Source organism: Sander lucioperca, chromosome 20 (genome assembly GCF_008315115.2).
Source record: "Sander lucioperca isolate FBNREF2018 chromosome 20, SLUC_FBN_1.2, whole genome shotgun sequence".
Taxonomy (NCBI): domain Eukaryota; kingdom Metazoa; phylum Chordata; class Actinopteri; order Perciformes; family Percidae; genus Sander; species Sander lucioperca.
Genome location: NC_050192.1, coordinates 2,450,529 through 2,462,596, shown reverse-complemented (window position 1 = coordinate 2,462,596; position 12,068 = coordinate 2,450,529). Strand labels below are relative to the sequence as shown.

At 40.0% G+C, this 12,068-nt stretch overlaps 1 protein-coding gene, 1 long non-coding RNA gene and 1 other non-coding gene across 3 annotated transcripts; all 3 read left to right on the top strand.

The window, feature by feature from the left end:
* The first annotated feature begins 417 nt into the window (after positions 1–417).
* On the top strand, positions 418–9,944 carry ankrd16 (ankyrin repeat domain 16). Its single transcript, XM_031306190.2, has 7 exons — positions 418–884; positions 2,375–2,595; positions 3,771–3,813; positions 5,094–5,202; positions 5,309–5,470; positions 6,409–6,487; positions 9,585–9,944. Exons 1-7 carry the CDS (start codon positions 547–549, stop codon positions 9,746–9,748), a joined length of 1,116 nt encoding a protein of 371 aa, XP_031162050.1. The 5' UTR covers positions 418–546; the 3' UTR covers positions 9,749–9,944.
* trnay-gua lies at positions 987–1,074 on the top strand. The gene is given in 2 exon segments: positions 987–1,023; positions 1,039–1,074. It is a non-coding gene; the product is annotated as a tRNA-Tyr (tRNA).
* Positions 9,945–10,332: 388 nt separating the features above from the next.
* On the top strand, positions 10,333–11,874 carry LOC118493981. The gene is made up of 2 exons (XR_004896039.1): positions 10,333–11,101; positions 11,801–11,874. It is a non-coding gene; the product is annotated as an uncharacterized LOC118493981 (long non-coding RNA).
* Positions 11,875–12,068: the final 194 nt, after the last annotated feature.

Sequence of the window (12,068 nt, the reverse complement as noted above, 5' to 3'; positions counted from 1 at the left end):
TATTTGAATTATTATTTACCTTGCTCCTCATTTACATCGTTTTTCTTTCCTTGATATAAAATAGCCTAAATTGAAGCCTATATGTCTTAAATTATTTCATAGATACATATGTGCCGTCCTTACAATTTAAAAAATGCAACAAACTATAATCTACTAACACGTATTAAGCGTTTTACTTCAATATGGAAATATTTGAACATATATCTTACAGTCATGTTTCCATATGTAAAATCGTATATGTGAGCATTACAATAATAGGGTTTTTTATTATACAATAACAATAGCGATTACTAATAAATAAATAATTATTGTTAGTTCGTACCGGGGCCGGCGGTAGCATGGGCAGGGGTGGGCTCGAACTTCGTACGTATTTTGTATTGCTTAATGTATGGCAAGATAGTAACCTAGTGTAAGGTTATGGTTGGCCACTTCATTTTTCACTACTCTGCAGTAACAACCTGTGAAACACTTTTCTCCAGCATGTATTGAAGAAGCCCAGCTTAACTATTTTCTGTCAAGTGACTTTGTGTTTAACCTCAACTCAGGATGGACGAAAACACTTTAAAACTCCTGGTGAAACTCACTCAGGAGGGACAGTTAAGCTCTCTGGATAAACAGATAACATTAGGTGGCTCGGCGGCGGTTCAGACCGTCTGCAGCAAACACTTCGGTCGGTCAGGGGACACCCTGCTGCACTACGCTGCCAGAAAGGGACACCTGGACATTGTGGAATATCTAATAAAGCAGGTAGGCATGGATGTGGAGGTGTACAACAACGACTACAAGAGGCCGCTGCACGAAGCTGCGTCTATGAGCCACCAGGCTTGTGTTAGCTACCTGCTCCGGGAAGGAGCGAAGGTGGACGGTCTGAAGAAAGCCGACTGGTAAGAAAACCCCCGTATTATCCTTGTCGCAATTAATACATAAATATTGCGGCGCCCTCTTTTGGCTTTAAAAAGGAAACGTCGACGGTCGCTTAACAGCTCCCTTCGATAGCTCAGTTGGTAGAGCGGAGGACTGTAGAGGCATAATGCTGAAATCCTTAGGTCGCTGGTTCGAATCCGGCTCGAAGGAGCACTGTTTTTGATTTTATTTATTTAGTGAGTAGAGCGGTTAGAAAACAGTTGTTTTGCGAAACTCTTGTCAAACATAAATAATTATAAAGAGACAAAGAAAAGCAGCAGCCGGTTAATAGATATTACCCATTATCCCACTTTTTGCCTCTCATGGTTACATTCGATTCAAACACGTTCCTCTCCATTTACATCAATCACTATCCCTTGCACTGCACAATAGTTATAAACCCGTTTCACACACGACTATTTCTCTGTCCAAACAAGGTGATCGCTGTACAATGACTCAACAAAACACACTTTATAAATATGGAAAATTAAACTAAAAGTTTTAATATCAGGTACATATATCTTTATTAATGTTTTTTCAATTTTTTTTGTATTTGGATATGTTATAATATATTTCTTGTGTTCTAAAAAATGAGAAAGAAGAGTTTAATCTTCATACATAATGGACACAAACTGGGTCTAATCACTTATTATTAGAGTTCATTTAATTATATCAGAATTAAAAAACTGAAGGTAAAGATTTTAAAATGCTATATATACACCTCGTGAAAGTCACAACAAAAGTGATCATTTACAGTTTATTTGATGGTTCTAATAGTTTAAGTTGAATTAAATATTATTTTTTTGATAAATCACTGAACTATTTACACATTTAATGATAATTTCTTCTATTTGCACATATTGTTCCCCTGATAGAATGTTTTGTTTAATTTTTCTTTCTTCATTTTATATATATATATATATATATATATATATATATATTATAGGGCCGACGATATGAGGGAAATATCTAATTGCGATTATTTAGACTGATATTGCGATATGAGTCACGGTTTTGGAGGGAATGATCATTTTTGTATCATTCTAATTTTCATTGAAAATTATTAAAACATTTTTTTTTTAAATGATTATAGTGTGATTATTGCGAGGATCTGTACCAAACAAAAAAGATTTTTTTCTTTAGTCTGTAGGATAGGATTTGTAGGCCGGGACGTCTCTGCAGCACCATAATACTTAAAGCTATGGTGTGTAGTTTCTGTCTCTCCCATGAGGAATTCTGAGTAATGACAACAACACTGTCGGTGCGTCCACATGATTGCACTAGTCCATATTGCGATTTCGATAAAATTGCGATTAATTGTGCAGCCCTATTTACTATATCTCCCAGAAAACTGTCTTTAAAAAATTAGCATACATGCTGTTTATTAGCATGTAAGCCTGTAATGTGACTGCCAACCTCTTGATTTGACTTGGTCAGAGTAGGTGTCACTGTGTTGCCTGTTCTCTGTCAGGACTCCCCTGATGATGGCCTGCACCCGGAGAAACCTGGCCGTGATCCAGGAGCTGCTGTGCCACGGCGCCGACCCTGCACTGAGAAACAAAGACGGCTGGAACTCCTTCCACATTGCCTGCAGGGAGGGCGATCCTCTGGTCATACAGCACATGCTTCTTGTCGCGCCGGATGTCTGGAAGACGGAGAGCAAGACGCGCAGGACACCACTACACACTGCAGGTAAAGCGTCCTCAGATTTCCCATTAGGGAAGAACTCAGGAGCAGCACAACTCATTTCACTTACGTGAAAATGGTTTGGGAGACCTTGACCTTTTTTAAATGGAGTCTGGTGAGTTTAGTGCTAGCGACCTCAGAGCTGTTTCTGGTTAAACAGAAAGGTCTCAAAGAGGTTTTAAAGGTCTATCTCTGTAGGGATCCTTTCCATAATGTTGTCAGACACTTAGAATACTAATCTGAGCTTGTCAGCGGCAAAACGAGCACTTCTGTGAAGGTAAATACAAGCTGGACAATTGTTCTATTAACTTACATTGTAGCTTGTTTCTCTGCTGCCGACTGCAGCGATCTCTCTTAATACTGGACCGATGTCAAAGATTGTTGTTCCCATCAGTCACTTAGACACAAAAACATAGGAACATAGGGTCCAGGTTGAAAAAAAATGGTAGTTCCCCTTTAATGAACACTCAATTGAGGAGACAATTAAGCAGGCAGTACAGTTTAACCATGCTGGAGGCAGCATTTTTAGCTGAACCTTTAAGGTAAACAAAGATATTGCAGGCGCCTAAAACACAGATGCTAAAGCCTAGTTCAGCCTATCTCTCTCTCTGGGAAGTATGCTAAAGTGTGGCTGGCTTACCGACCTCCAAAAGGAGACAGTCCTGAGACAAAACATTCCCTTATCATACAGCTGTCTATGTAGACTCCTTAAATCCGTAGAGAGACCAACATAATTATACACAAACAGGTTTGGTTATCAGAGACTGGCCGAATATTCTCGTCCCCTGACCTGTGGCCTATGAATGACCGGATGTTGTCTAAGCTTTCCCTTTGTCTCATCACACCACAACATGGTGTTTCTGGAAATTCCACCACAGCTACACCTGGCATACACGGAAAAAAAAGTCCTGACTTCAGGCTGGTTTATCTTCTCTCTAAGTGTTTGGTATTCTCCTGTGGCCAAATGTCCGTGTGTGTGTGTGTGTGTGTGTGTGTGTGTGTGTGTGTGTGTGTGTGTGTGTGTGTGTGTGTGTGTGTGTGTGTGTGTGTGTGTGTGTGTGTGTGTGTGTGTGTGTGTGTGGCGATGACATAAGCAGTATCTGTTTTTTCCTATTATTTGAAGGACCTTTTGCGTTTCTTGTCAGATAATAACTAATCCTCTCTCTGTTGCTATCATCCAGCGATGCACGGCTGTGAGGAGGTCGTTCGGATCTTGCTGGAGAGGTAGGTTGGAATTTTGTACGGGGAAAACGTCCCTTTAAAACAAATGACATGTTTCAGTCAGCTCTGAAAAGACACAATGCCATTAGTGACATCTGCTGTGTGCATCCCCAGACCTTTTCCTTAGGATTTCTGGCTCAAAATGCCCTGAAATAAAAATGCTCTTAAAATAATAAATACACCTGGATAAGACTCACAAGTATGAACATTATCGTGACCCAGAGGTTCACGGTTCAATCCCTGGTTTGGCAAAATAAATCTGGGTGGGGAAAAGTGATAGGCCGTTTTTAGCCTTTAAGGTTGCTATGATCAATTTGTTAGCAAACGGTTCCCCATTTACACAACCAACAGATAAGGAGCGACATTAGCATTAATTTGGAGTTGTTGTTTTGCAAGTCTAATATTCACTCCTCTAACCGGCTCTTCAGTTGCTAAATGCTAGTCTCTAACTTTGCCCACCTGCTGCCTGGTGCTGGGCAGGTAGCTGACAGTGGGTTTATCACAGCTTTTTCATGTGATCCATTGTTAATATAAAAATGTTGATTTTAGCCACTTTAAGAGGGGGAAAGTATGCAAATAACAATTACAAGTACACGGTCCTCTTACTTTACATTTTGGAGCTTTTAGCCACATTTGAAAATGTAAAATGTAGATGTGAAACTTTTTAAAAATGAAAATTCACAGTAAGTATACCTTGCTTTACTATATTTTTTTGTCAAAGTACTTTTTTTCAAGAACAATAATCACCCGTTAAAGTGATTAATCGGCATCACATACAATGAATGATTCTGATGGTTACACTTCTGTTTGTAGACTTTTAAGACAACTTCAGTTTTTTTGCCATTGACAATTTTCACACTCTTTGGCTACATTTACATTGCTACTGTATGTTTTGGTTTAAAAAACGGATATCTTTTGCTACGATTACACCTCGCATTCCCCCTGCTCTGGCGTTTCAGAGCCCCCAAACCAGAGAAACCCTTCTGACCCGTTTTGGTTTGGAATCTGCAGGGTTGTGTTGCAGTCTCAACGGCTGCAAACGGAGACCTTTGGCAACACCAACAGGGACGCCAATGTTTCACAGCTAAAAACACTTGTTTGCACAGAGTTTGCTTTTGGCTCAAAACTCTGCTTAAAAACCAAAACGTAGCGATGTAAATGTAGCCTTAATTTTATATGTTTTGGGATAAATATAGCTCCATACTTTTGAGGTTGATGGTGACGATTTGCTGCTAACAGATAAACTCGTCCGTTGACTCTCACCTTCACCGCTCTTCTCCCAGATGTGGCTACACCCCCGACAGCGCTGACAGCTGTGGAGTCACTGCTTTCATGGACGCTGTCAGGAACGGACACATTTCTGTGGCCAGGCTGCTTTTAGAGAAGCATCAGGTACAACAAGGCAGTTCAGTCAGTCTCAGTTCAGTAATTCTCCAGCGTCTGTAAGAAATTGAGATATTTATGTGTACTGACACACTGTGACTTGTGTGTGATTTAGGCGTCTCCGACAGCAGCGGACATACTTGGGGCTCAGGCGGTGCACCAGGTGGCTGTCACCGGCCAGGAGGAGGCGCTGCGGTATCTGGTGCGGGACCTGAATGTAGATGTCAATCACAGAGCAACTGGCATCCAGCTCACTGCCCTGCATTACGCTGCAAAGGTTAGCTCATGGACTCCTACCCAGCGGTACTTTACATTAGGGCAAGGGAGCCCAATTTGGGGCCCGCAGGCCAAGTTTGGCCCCTGCTCCCTTTTGTTTTAGCCCGCCATGTCATAGGACATGCTCATGTTTATCTCCTCTTAACTAGAAAGTGCTGTAAAATCCTAACCATAATGACTTCATGGTACTAAAAAGTACTTAATCTGAGCTTAACGGCAATTTGATGCAGTGCTGGTAAACTTCCCTATTAAATTAAATACGCAAGTTTTATCTACGAAGAATTACAAGAATTATGGTATTCTTCAACATCAACATTTCCATCCAGATACATTTTGGCCCTTCACCTGAAAGAATTTGGGCACCTCTGCCTTAGGGGGGGGGTCATTCTACAGTTGCTTGGGGGTATGTAGAAAGATTGTGGAGTAGCTCACTTAACTTTAAAAAAAAGTGGAAATACAATTTAAATCAAAAATACTTCCACACATTGAGTCAGCTGTAACACCTGAAAACCAAATGTTGAGAATGCATGGAAACTAGTTAGCAGGCGAGTAGTGAAGTTGAAATAGATAAAATATATAGTTATATACTTTGCCGATTATAAACCAGCTCTTTGTCATCTTAGCGTGTCATCCGGTGGATATAGGCAGAACTCAACTCCGCAGGGAGCAGTGCCACGGATGGGAAGCCACACACCGTTCATCTGCACACATTACCCACACTAAGATGACACAGAGCTGGATTTCAAATTGGCAAAATATCTCTTTAACTTCATCTCTTTAAGACATGTCATAGGTGTCGTTTGTACAGGGAAGACACAGAAGGGGCAGTAGTAAGATGACGGTATGGAAATATATTTACAAAGCTACTGACGCACCTTGCCATTTACAGTGTGCAAACAAACTCTCCTTCCTCATTTCAATCTGTGTTTTTTTTCTTAGGAGGGCCACACGTCCACTATAAAAACACTGCTGGAGTTGGGGGCAGATCTTCATGTTCGGGACAAAAAGGGAAGAACTGGTAAGCCGTTTATCACACCATCCATGTTTTCACTTCAGCTGCAGTGGTGAGCTTGTGAAATATTGTTGTTTTTAACACACTAAAAGCCCCTGAAAATGTGGTTTCAAATCTTAAGCACTGTATCTCTCTATAACATTAATATTAGTAATATACTATTACAGATGTAGCTCTTTTTTAAATCCAAACTCAAAACTTATTTATTTAGAATGGCTTTTAATACATAGTAGCACTGTGACACTTTCCCTTTCTTCCTCCTGTTTTTATGTAACCTTTTCTGATTTGACTGTATTCTATGTTTTTTTCTTTTTATCATAAGTTATCTTGTTTTATTCTTGGTCCTTGTTGTAAAGCACTTTGGATACCTGTTGGTTGCTGTATAGCGCTATATATAAATAAATGTTGATCGATTGATTGAACATAGTCATACTGAGAAATCCAGAGAGAGTTGTGTGGAGCTGATAGTCTTAATTATCTTTGTAGCAACTCATTTGGCAATGGCTGGAATGTAACGGACGTTCATTAATATCAAAAAGGTTACGCACTAAAGCTTTAAGTATGATTTACCTCAGTTTGTCTGGATCAGGACTGTTTGGGTGTGGTGAGTTAGATGTGATTGACGGTGCTCACAACATAAGCAAACAATCACTGTAGGCTCGTTCCAGATGAGCTGCGCCTCGCCTGTAAAGTGGACGAGAGCAGGCGGCAGCAGCCGGGGGGGCGGTGACAAAAAGCTGCGGTAAAGTCGGACAGTTTCCAGCCGTTTCCAGCAGCCTTCAGTCTGAACAGGAAACCACAGCAACACTCACATCCTGTTAGGTCAGATTCTGATTTATTAAAATGTTATCAGACTCATATATCAGCTCATACACAGTCTCCAGTTGTTTTTATTATGACAGAGTAGCTGTCTAAATGCTCTACATGCGATCTGTTGCTGATGTTACTAAACAATCAGTATGATGATCAGTAATCTGAACAGATTTAGTCTCTCAGACTTCTAAACGTCACTATCAGCCACACAACATGTGTTCTGTACAGAATGAGCCTTTAAATCAGACAAATAGTGATTAAAATCCCTCCAATTCAATTTTATTTATAGTATCAAATCATAACAAGAGTTATCTCTAGACACTTTACAGATAGAGTAGGTCTAGACCACACACTATAATATGCTATACTCTATAAGACCAAGCAATTCCCCCAAGAGCAAGCATTTAGTGCGACAGTGGCGAGGAAAAACTCCCTTTTAGGAAGAAACCTCGAGTGGTGAGGAAAACTTCCTTTTAAGGAGAAACCTCAGACAGACCCAGGCTCTTGGTGGGTGGTGTCTGAAGGTGCCGGTTGGGGGTGTGATGAACAGTGGCAGTTATAGTCACAATAAAGATAATGGAACTATGACTAGAAATAGTAGTTGTAGTAGTTCATGACGTAGCAGGGCACTGCAGGGTGTAGCAGGATGTAGCAGGGCACTGCAGGACGTAGCAGGACGTAGCAGGGTACTGCAGGGCGTAGCAGGACACTGCAGGGCATAGCAGGGCACTGCAGGGCATATTCAAAAACAATAAAAGGTTTATATAAAACATCATCATGTTCATCATCACCAATCAGCTGCTAGATCAGCTGAAAGCCAGGCTTTTCCCATCATGCCCTGGGTCTTTCAGTCGGTGGACTGCGGCTGCCTTGATCTCGTGAGGTTATCGTTGCCCACGAGTGCATGATGTCAGAGCAAGGCAGGATCAAGTCGGACACAAATCCTATCCGGCATGCATTGGGCGCCGATCGCCCGTGATCGATTCTGCTCAGGCCTGGCTCATCTCCAACGAGCCTGTTTTCACTCAGATGTTGCTGACATCATATTTCTCCAGCTGAGCCCTACTCACTCAAAACCACTCAGAAAAGCCCTGACAAAACAGGTCAGACAGAAAAGTCTCCTTTTAAATAAACCAAAGTGTAACTTTAAGTAATTTAAGTAGAAAATGATATGTTTGTTTAGGACCATATCGCTCATAGAAAGAAGCTGATTGAGAAAATAGATTTGCACGGCCTTTTAATACAGCAAAGCATGCCTTTTTTTTAGCATAAGGTTATGATAACTTGAGTTAAAGATTTGAAGATAACGTGTCATTTTCTAAATTACTCTCACAGTTAATTTTAGAGCACTTTGAAAATAATAGATAGATCAATAATCCATCTCTGTGAACATATAGTCACCATTTTGTCAGTGGTTATAGTTATGGTATCATTCTGAAGCTCATATAGTAATGTGTTAGTGAAAAAGCTGTGCTGCCTCAAAATCTAATCCAGAAGAAAGTATGAATAGATGTGGAGGCTATGAAAAAGATTTCTCAAGTTTTGGATGTAGAAACTTTCCAGCAGCACTAGAATGCACCAGCGAGAAAAAGCTTTGAAGTTAGTTTGCACTTTCAGCTGCATTACCACATGAAAATAAACTCTGACCAAATAAATAAAGGCCAAATGATGCACTGTGTGGACCAGGAAAAGATAGTGACAGCAAATGGGGATCCACATTAAATAAAATACTGTTAGAAAATGAAACCAAAGGCTGTCTGGGAGGTTGAAAACAAGGTATGCTTTGTCTAAAACATGCAAATATACCAGTATGGTCCCTTACCACTAGTGCTGGGCAATATATCAATGCTATATTGATATATGAGGCTGGATATCGTCTTAAATTTTTGATATCGTTATATCATAATATAACAAAAGTGTTGTCTTTTCCTATTTTTCAGAATCCGAATCAGAAAATGTTTTATTGCCACAATAAGTTACACTTATGTGGAACTTGCTTTGGTGAAAGATGCATACATAAAAAAACAAACAAACATATTTAACATTAATATGAAATAAACAATAAATGCAGAAAAACAAATATATACATACAAAATACAAAATCTTATGTTGCATAAGAAAAAAGACGGCTGAATGGGTTGAGTGCAGTTTTAAAGGCTGCATTACAGTAAAGTGATGTCATTTTCTGAACTTACCAGACTATTCTAGCAGTTCTAGTTTTTGCCTTTTGGATTTTCTCCATATCGCCCAGCCCTACTTACCACCCTCTTATGTTCTCTTCTCTTCCCAGCTCTCCATATGGCCTGCATCGGGCAGCACGCAGACGCCGCCGGGACACTCCTGCAGCTCGGACTCAAAGACTCGGAGGACGCGTCAGGCACAACAGCACGGCAGCATGCCAGGAAACCAGACGTAGTGCGAGTGTTTGAATGTGACTTACAGGACCCATCATAAACGATACCATAGTTATACAGAACGCAGATTTAGGTTCTGTAACATTCATATAAGTAAAGAAAAGAACCTGAAACATTTAATGTGATTCAAGTCAATGCGTTTAGGTTGTGAAGATTAGCATACATCTTTACTTGCACTGTGTTGTGTAGTAGACACATGACTTCAAATAAAGTCTGTCTTTAGTCTGTTATGTTTACATCAGACCTAGTCTATATCGATGACGTTTCGCTTCCGGGATTGTTCAGGTGCCGCCGTAAATTCCGATGGATGTCCCTCATTTCGGCCGGACGTCCAGCACCTTCCACTTTCTTTGTGTTGCCGATCTAAACTCCGGTGGATTTGTGAGGACTATGGTTAACTGCTCCTCAGATCTCTGCAGGGTAAATCCAGACAGCTAGCTAGACTATCTGTCCAATCTGAGTTTTCTGTTGCACGACTAAAACAACTTGAACGTACACATGTTCCACCAAAACAAGTTCCTTCCCGAGGTTATTTTGCAGCGGCACTGTGGCTCCGTCCGGCGCTTAGCACCGCCCAAGAAGATTTTGATTGGTTTAAAGAAATGCCAAAAAACCAGAGTGGACTAGCCAGACCCTCCTCCGCAGCGCCGTGGAGGAAGGTCTGGCAATGCGAGACTACGTCAGACCTGTATTTGATGTTAGTGACTTGACTTAGACTGCAATAACTTGAAAAGTGTCTCCAAAATAATTCAAAAAGGCCATAATGGTGTTTGTACCAAAAGGCCAGCCACCCTGCTGCATGGGAGCAAGTATCTTGTTGAGACAACGCTACGCAGTGAGGTTTAGACATGATTGGACATGCTAAAGCTCACATGCCTTTGTGTGATTTTGTCATATCATCTCACATCTCTAGCTTGCCAGCACAGTTGCTGGGATGTCAGACACAAAACAAAACCCAAGCTTTAAACAACAGCAAACTCCTCTGAGAAACCCATAGTCGTTTTGGCTGACTGGTGTGTATTACTTTGTATAAAAGTACTGTTTATAAAAACAATGTATGAAATACATGTATTAGGTGTAGTTGTAAGCTCCTGAATGAGGTTAGATGTTTACCTTTTTAAAATGCTTTGTTGAATGCTATAAAGACTGAGTTGGGTGAGTAATACAGAGGCTAACTTCATTAACGTCACTGGGTTTACTCAACAGGTGTGTCGACCAGAAGTCTACTTTGGCAACACAAATAGTGAAATGACACTATTATTGCATTACACATCATAACATTTGGTTTGTTGTTGGAATTACTCATATGAGATGATGAGTTATTGCCAAAATAGGCATTTAAAAATAGGTCAAACTTTATAGTATAAGAGTGACCTCTTATTTAACATGCACAGTGTTGTAATGTAACAAAGTACAAATACTTCACTACTGTACTTAAGTAGAATTTTCACGTATCTGTACTTTACTTCGTCATTTATATTTCCAGAAACTTTTACTTTTACTCCACTACATTTCCTCCCCTAAGCATCTTAGTTACTCGTTACTACAAAATATAATCAGAAGAAATTTATTACACTGAAAAAAAGAAAAAAGTTTGGCGAATCATTGCTCCTAAATTGCCAAGATAATGTACGCTCCATTCCAGTTGGTGACGTGATGCCGGTTTGTGGCCAAGTGGCAAAAAAAAAAAACCATAGGCCAAAACTAAAGAAGAAGAGGAGGCATAGTAGGAAGCATAATGACTGATAGTGTCATGGAAGCACCTGCTGCAGGCTCTGCCGCCATGGTAACAGACGATGATCACCCCGACGACAGTGGTGATGAAGATAACATTACACACCTTTGGCCAAGTTCATAATCAAAGTTTTTTTTTTTTGTTTTTACTTTTACTTCTACTTAAGTACATTTAATATCAGAAAATTGCTATGAATACTTAAGTACTGTAAATATCAGATACTTTAAGACTTTTACTCAAGTAGCCTAATATTCTAAAAGGAGACTTTAACTTCTACCAAAGTCATTTTCTGGGAAGATACTTGTACTTTTACTCAAGTATTGCTTTTGAGTACTTTATACAAGACTGAACATGCAGGGTGTTAGGAACTCTGTAGGGAACATACAAAATGTAAGGGCAGTGGTATTCAACAATAAATAACATAATAGTAATTGTGGTTATATGTCATGTTTAGAAAGTAAATAAAACTTGTGAACACCTATTTTTTCCAGCTGACTGATTAATTCAAGGCAGTGTTAAATATGCTCTACTAAATGTACAGCACATTAAACATACAATACAGTAAGATACCTTAGAACTTTAAAAAGTTGTAATTATGCTTCTTGAAACAGTAAGACATTGTATT

Bases quoted from the DNA above. Each gene is read 5' to 3' on its own strand.
- ankrd16 (XM_031306190.2), top strand. From the start codon at position 547: ATGGACGAAAACACTTTAAAACTCCTGGTGAAACTCACTCAGGAGGGA. The intron at 885-2,374 runs GTAAGAAAACCC...GTTCTCTGTCAG, and splicing joins GGTCTGAAGAAAGCCGACTG to GACTCCCCTGATGATGGCCT. The intron at 2,596-3,770 runs GTAAAGCGTCCT...GCTATCATCCAG, and splicing joins GACACCACTACACACTGCAG to CGATGCACGGCTGTGAGGAG.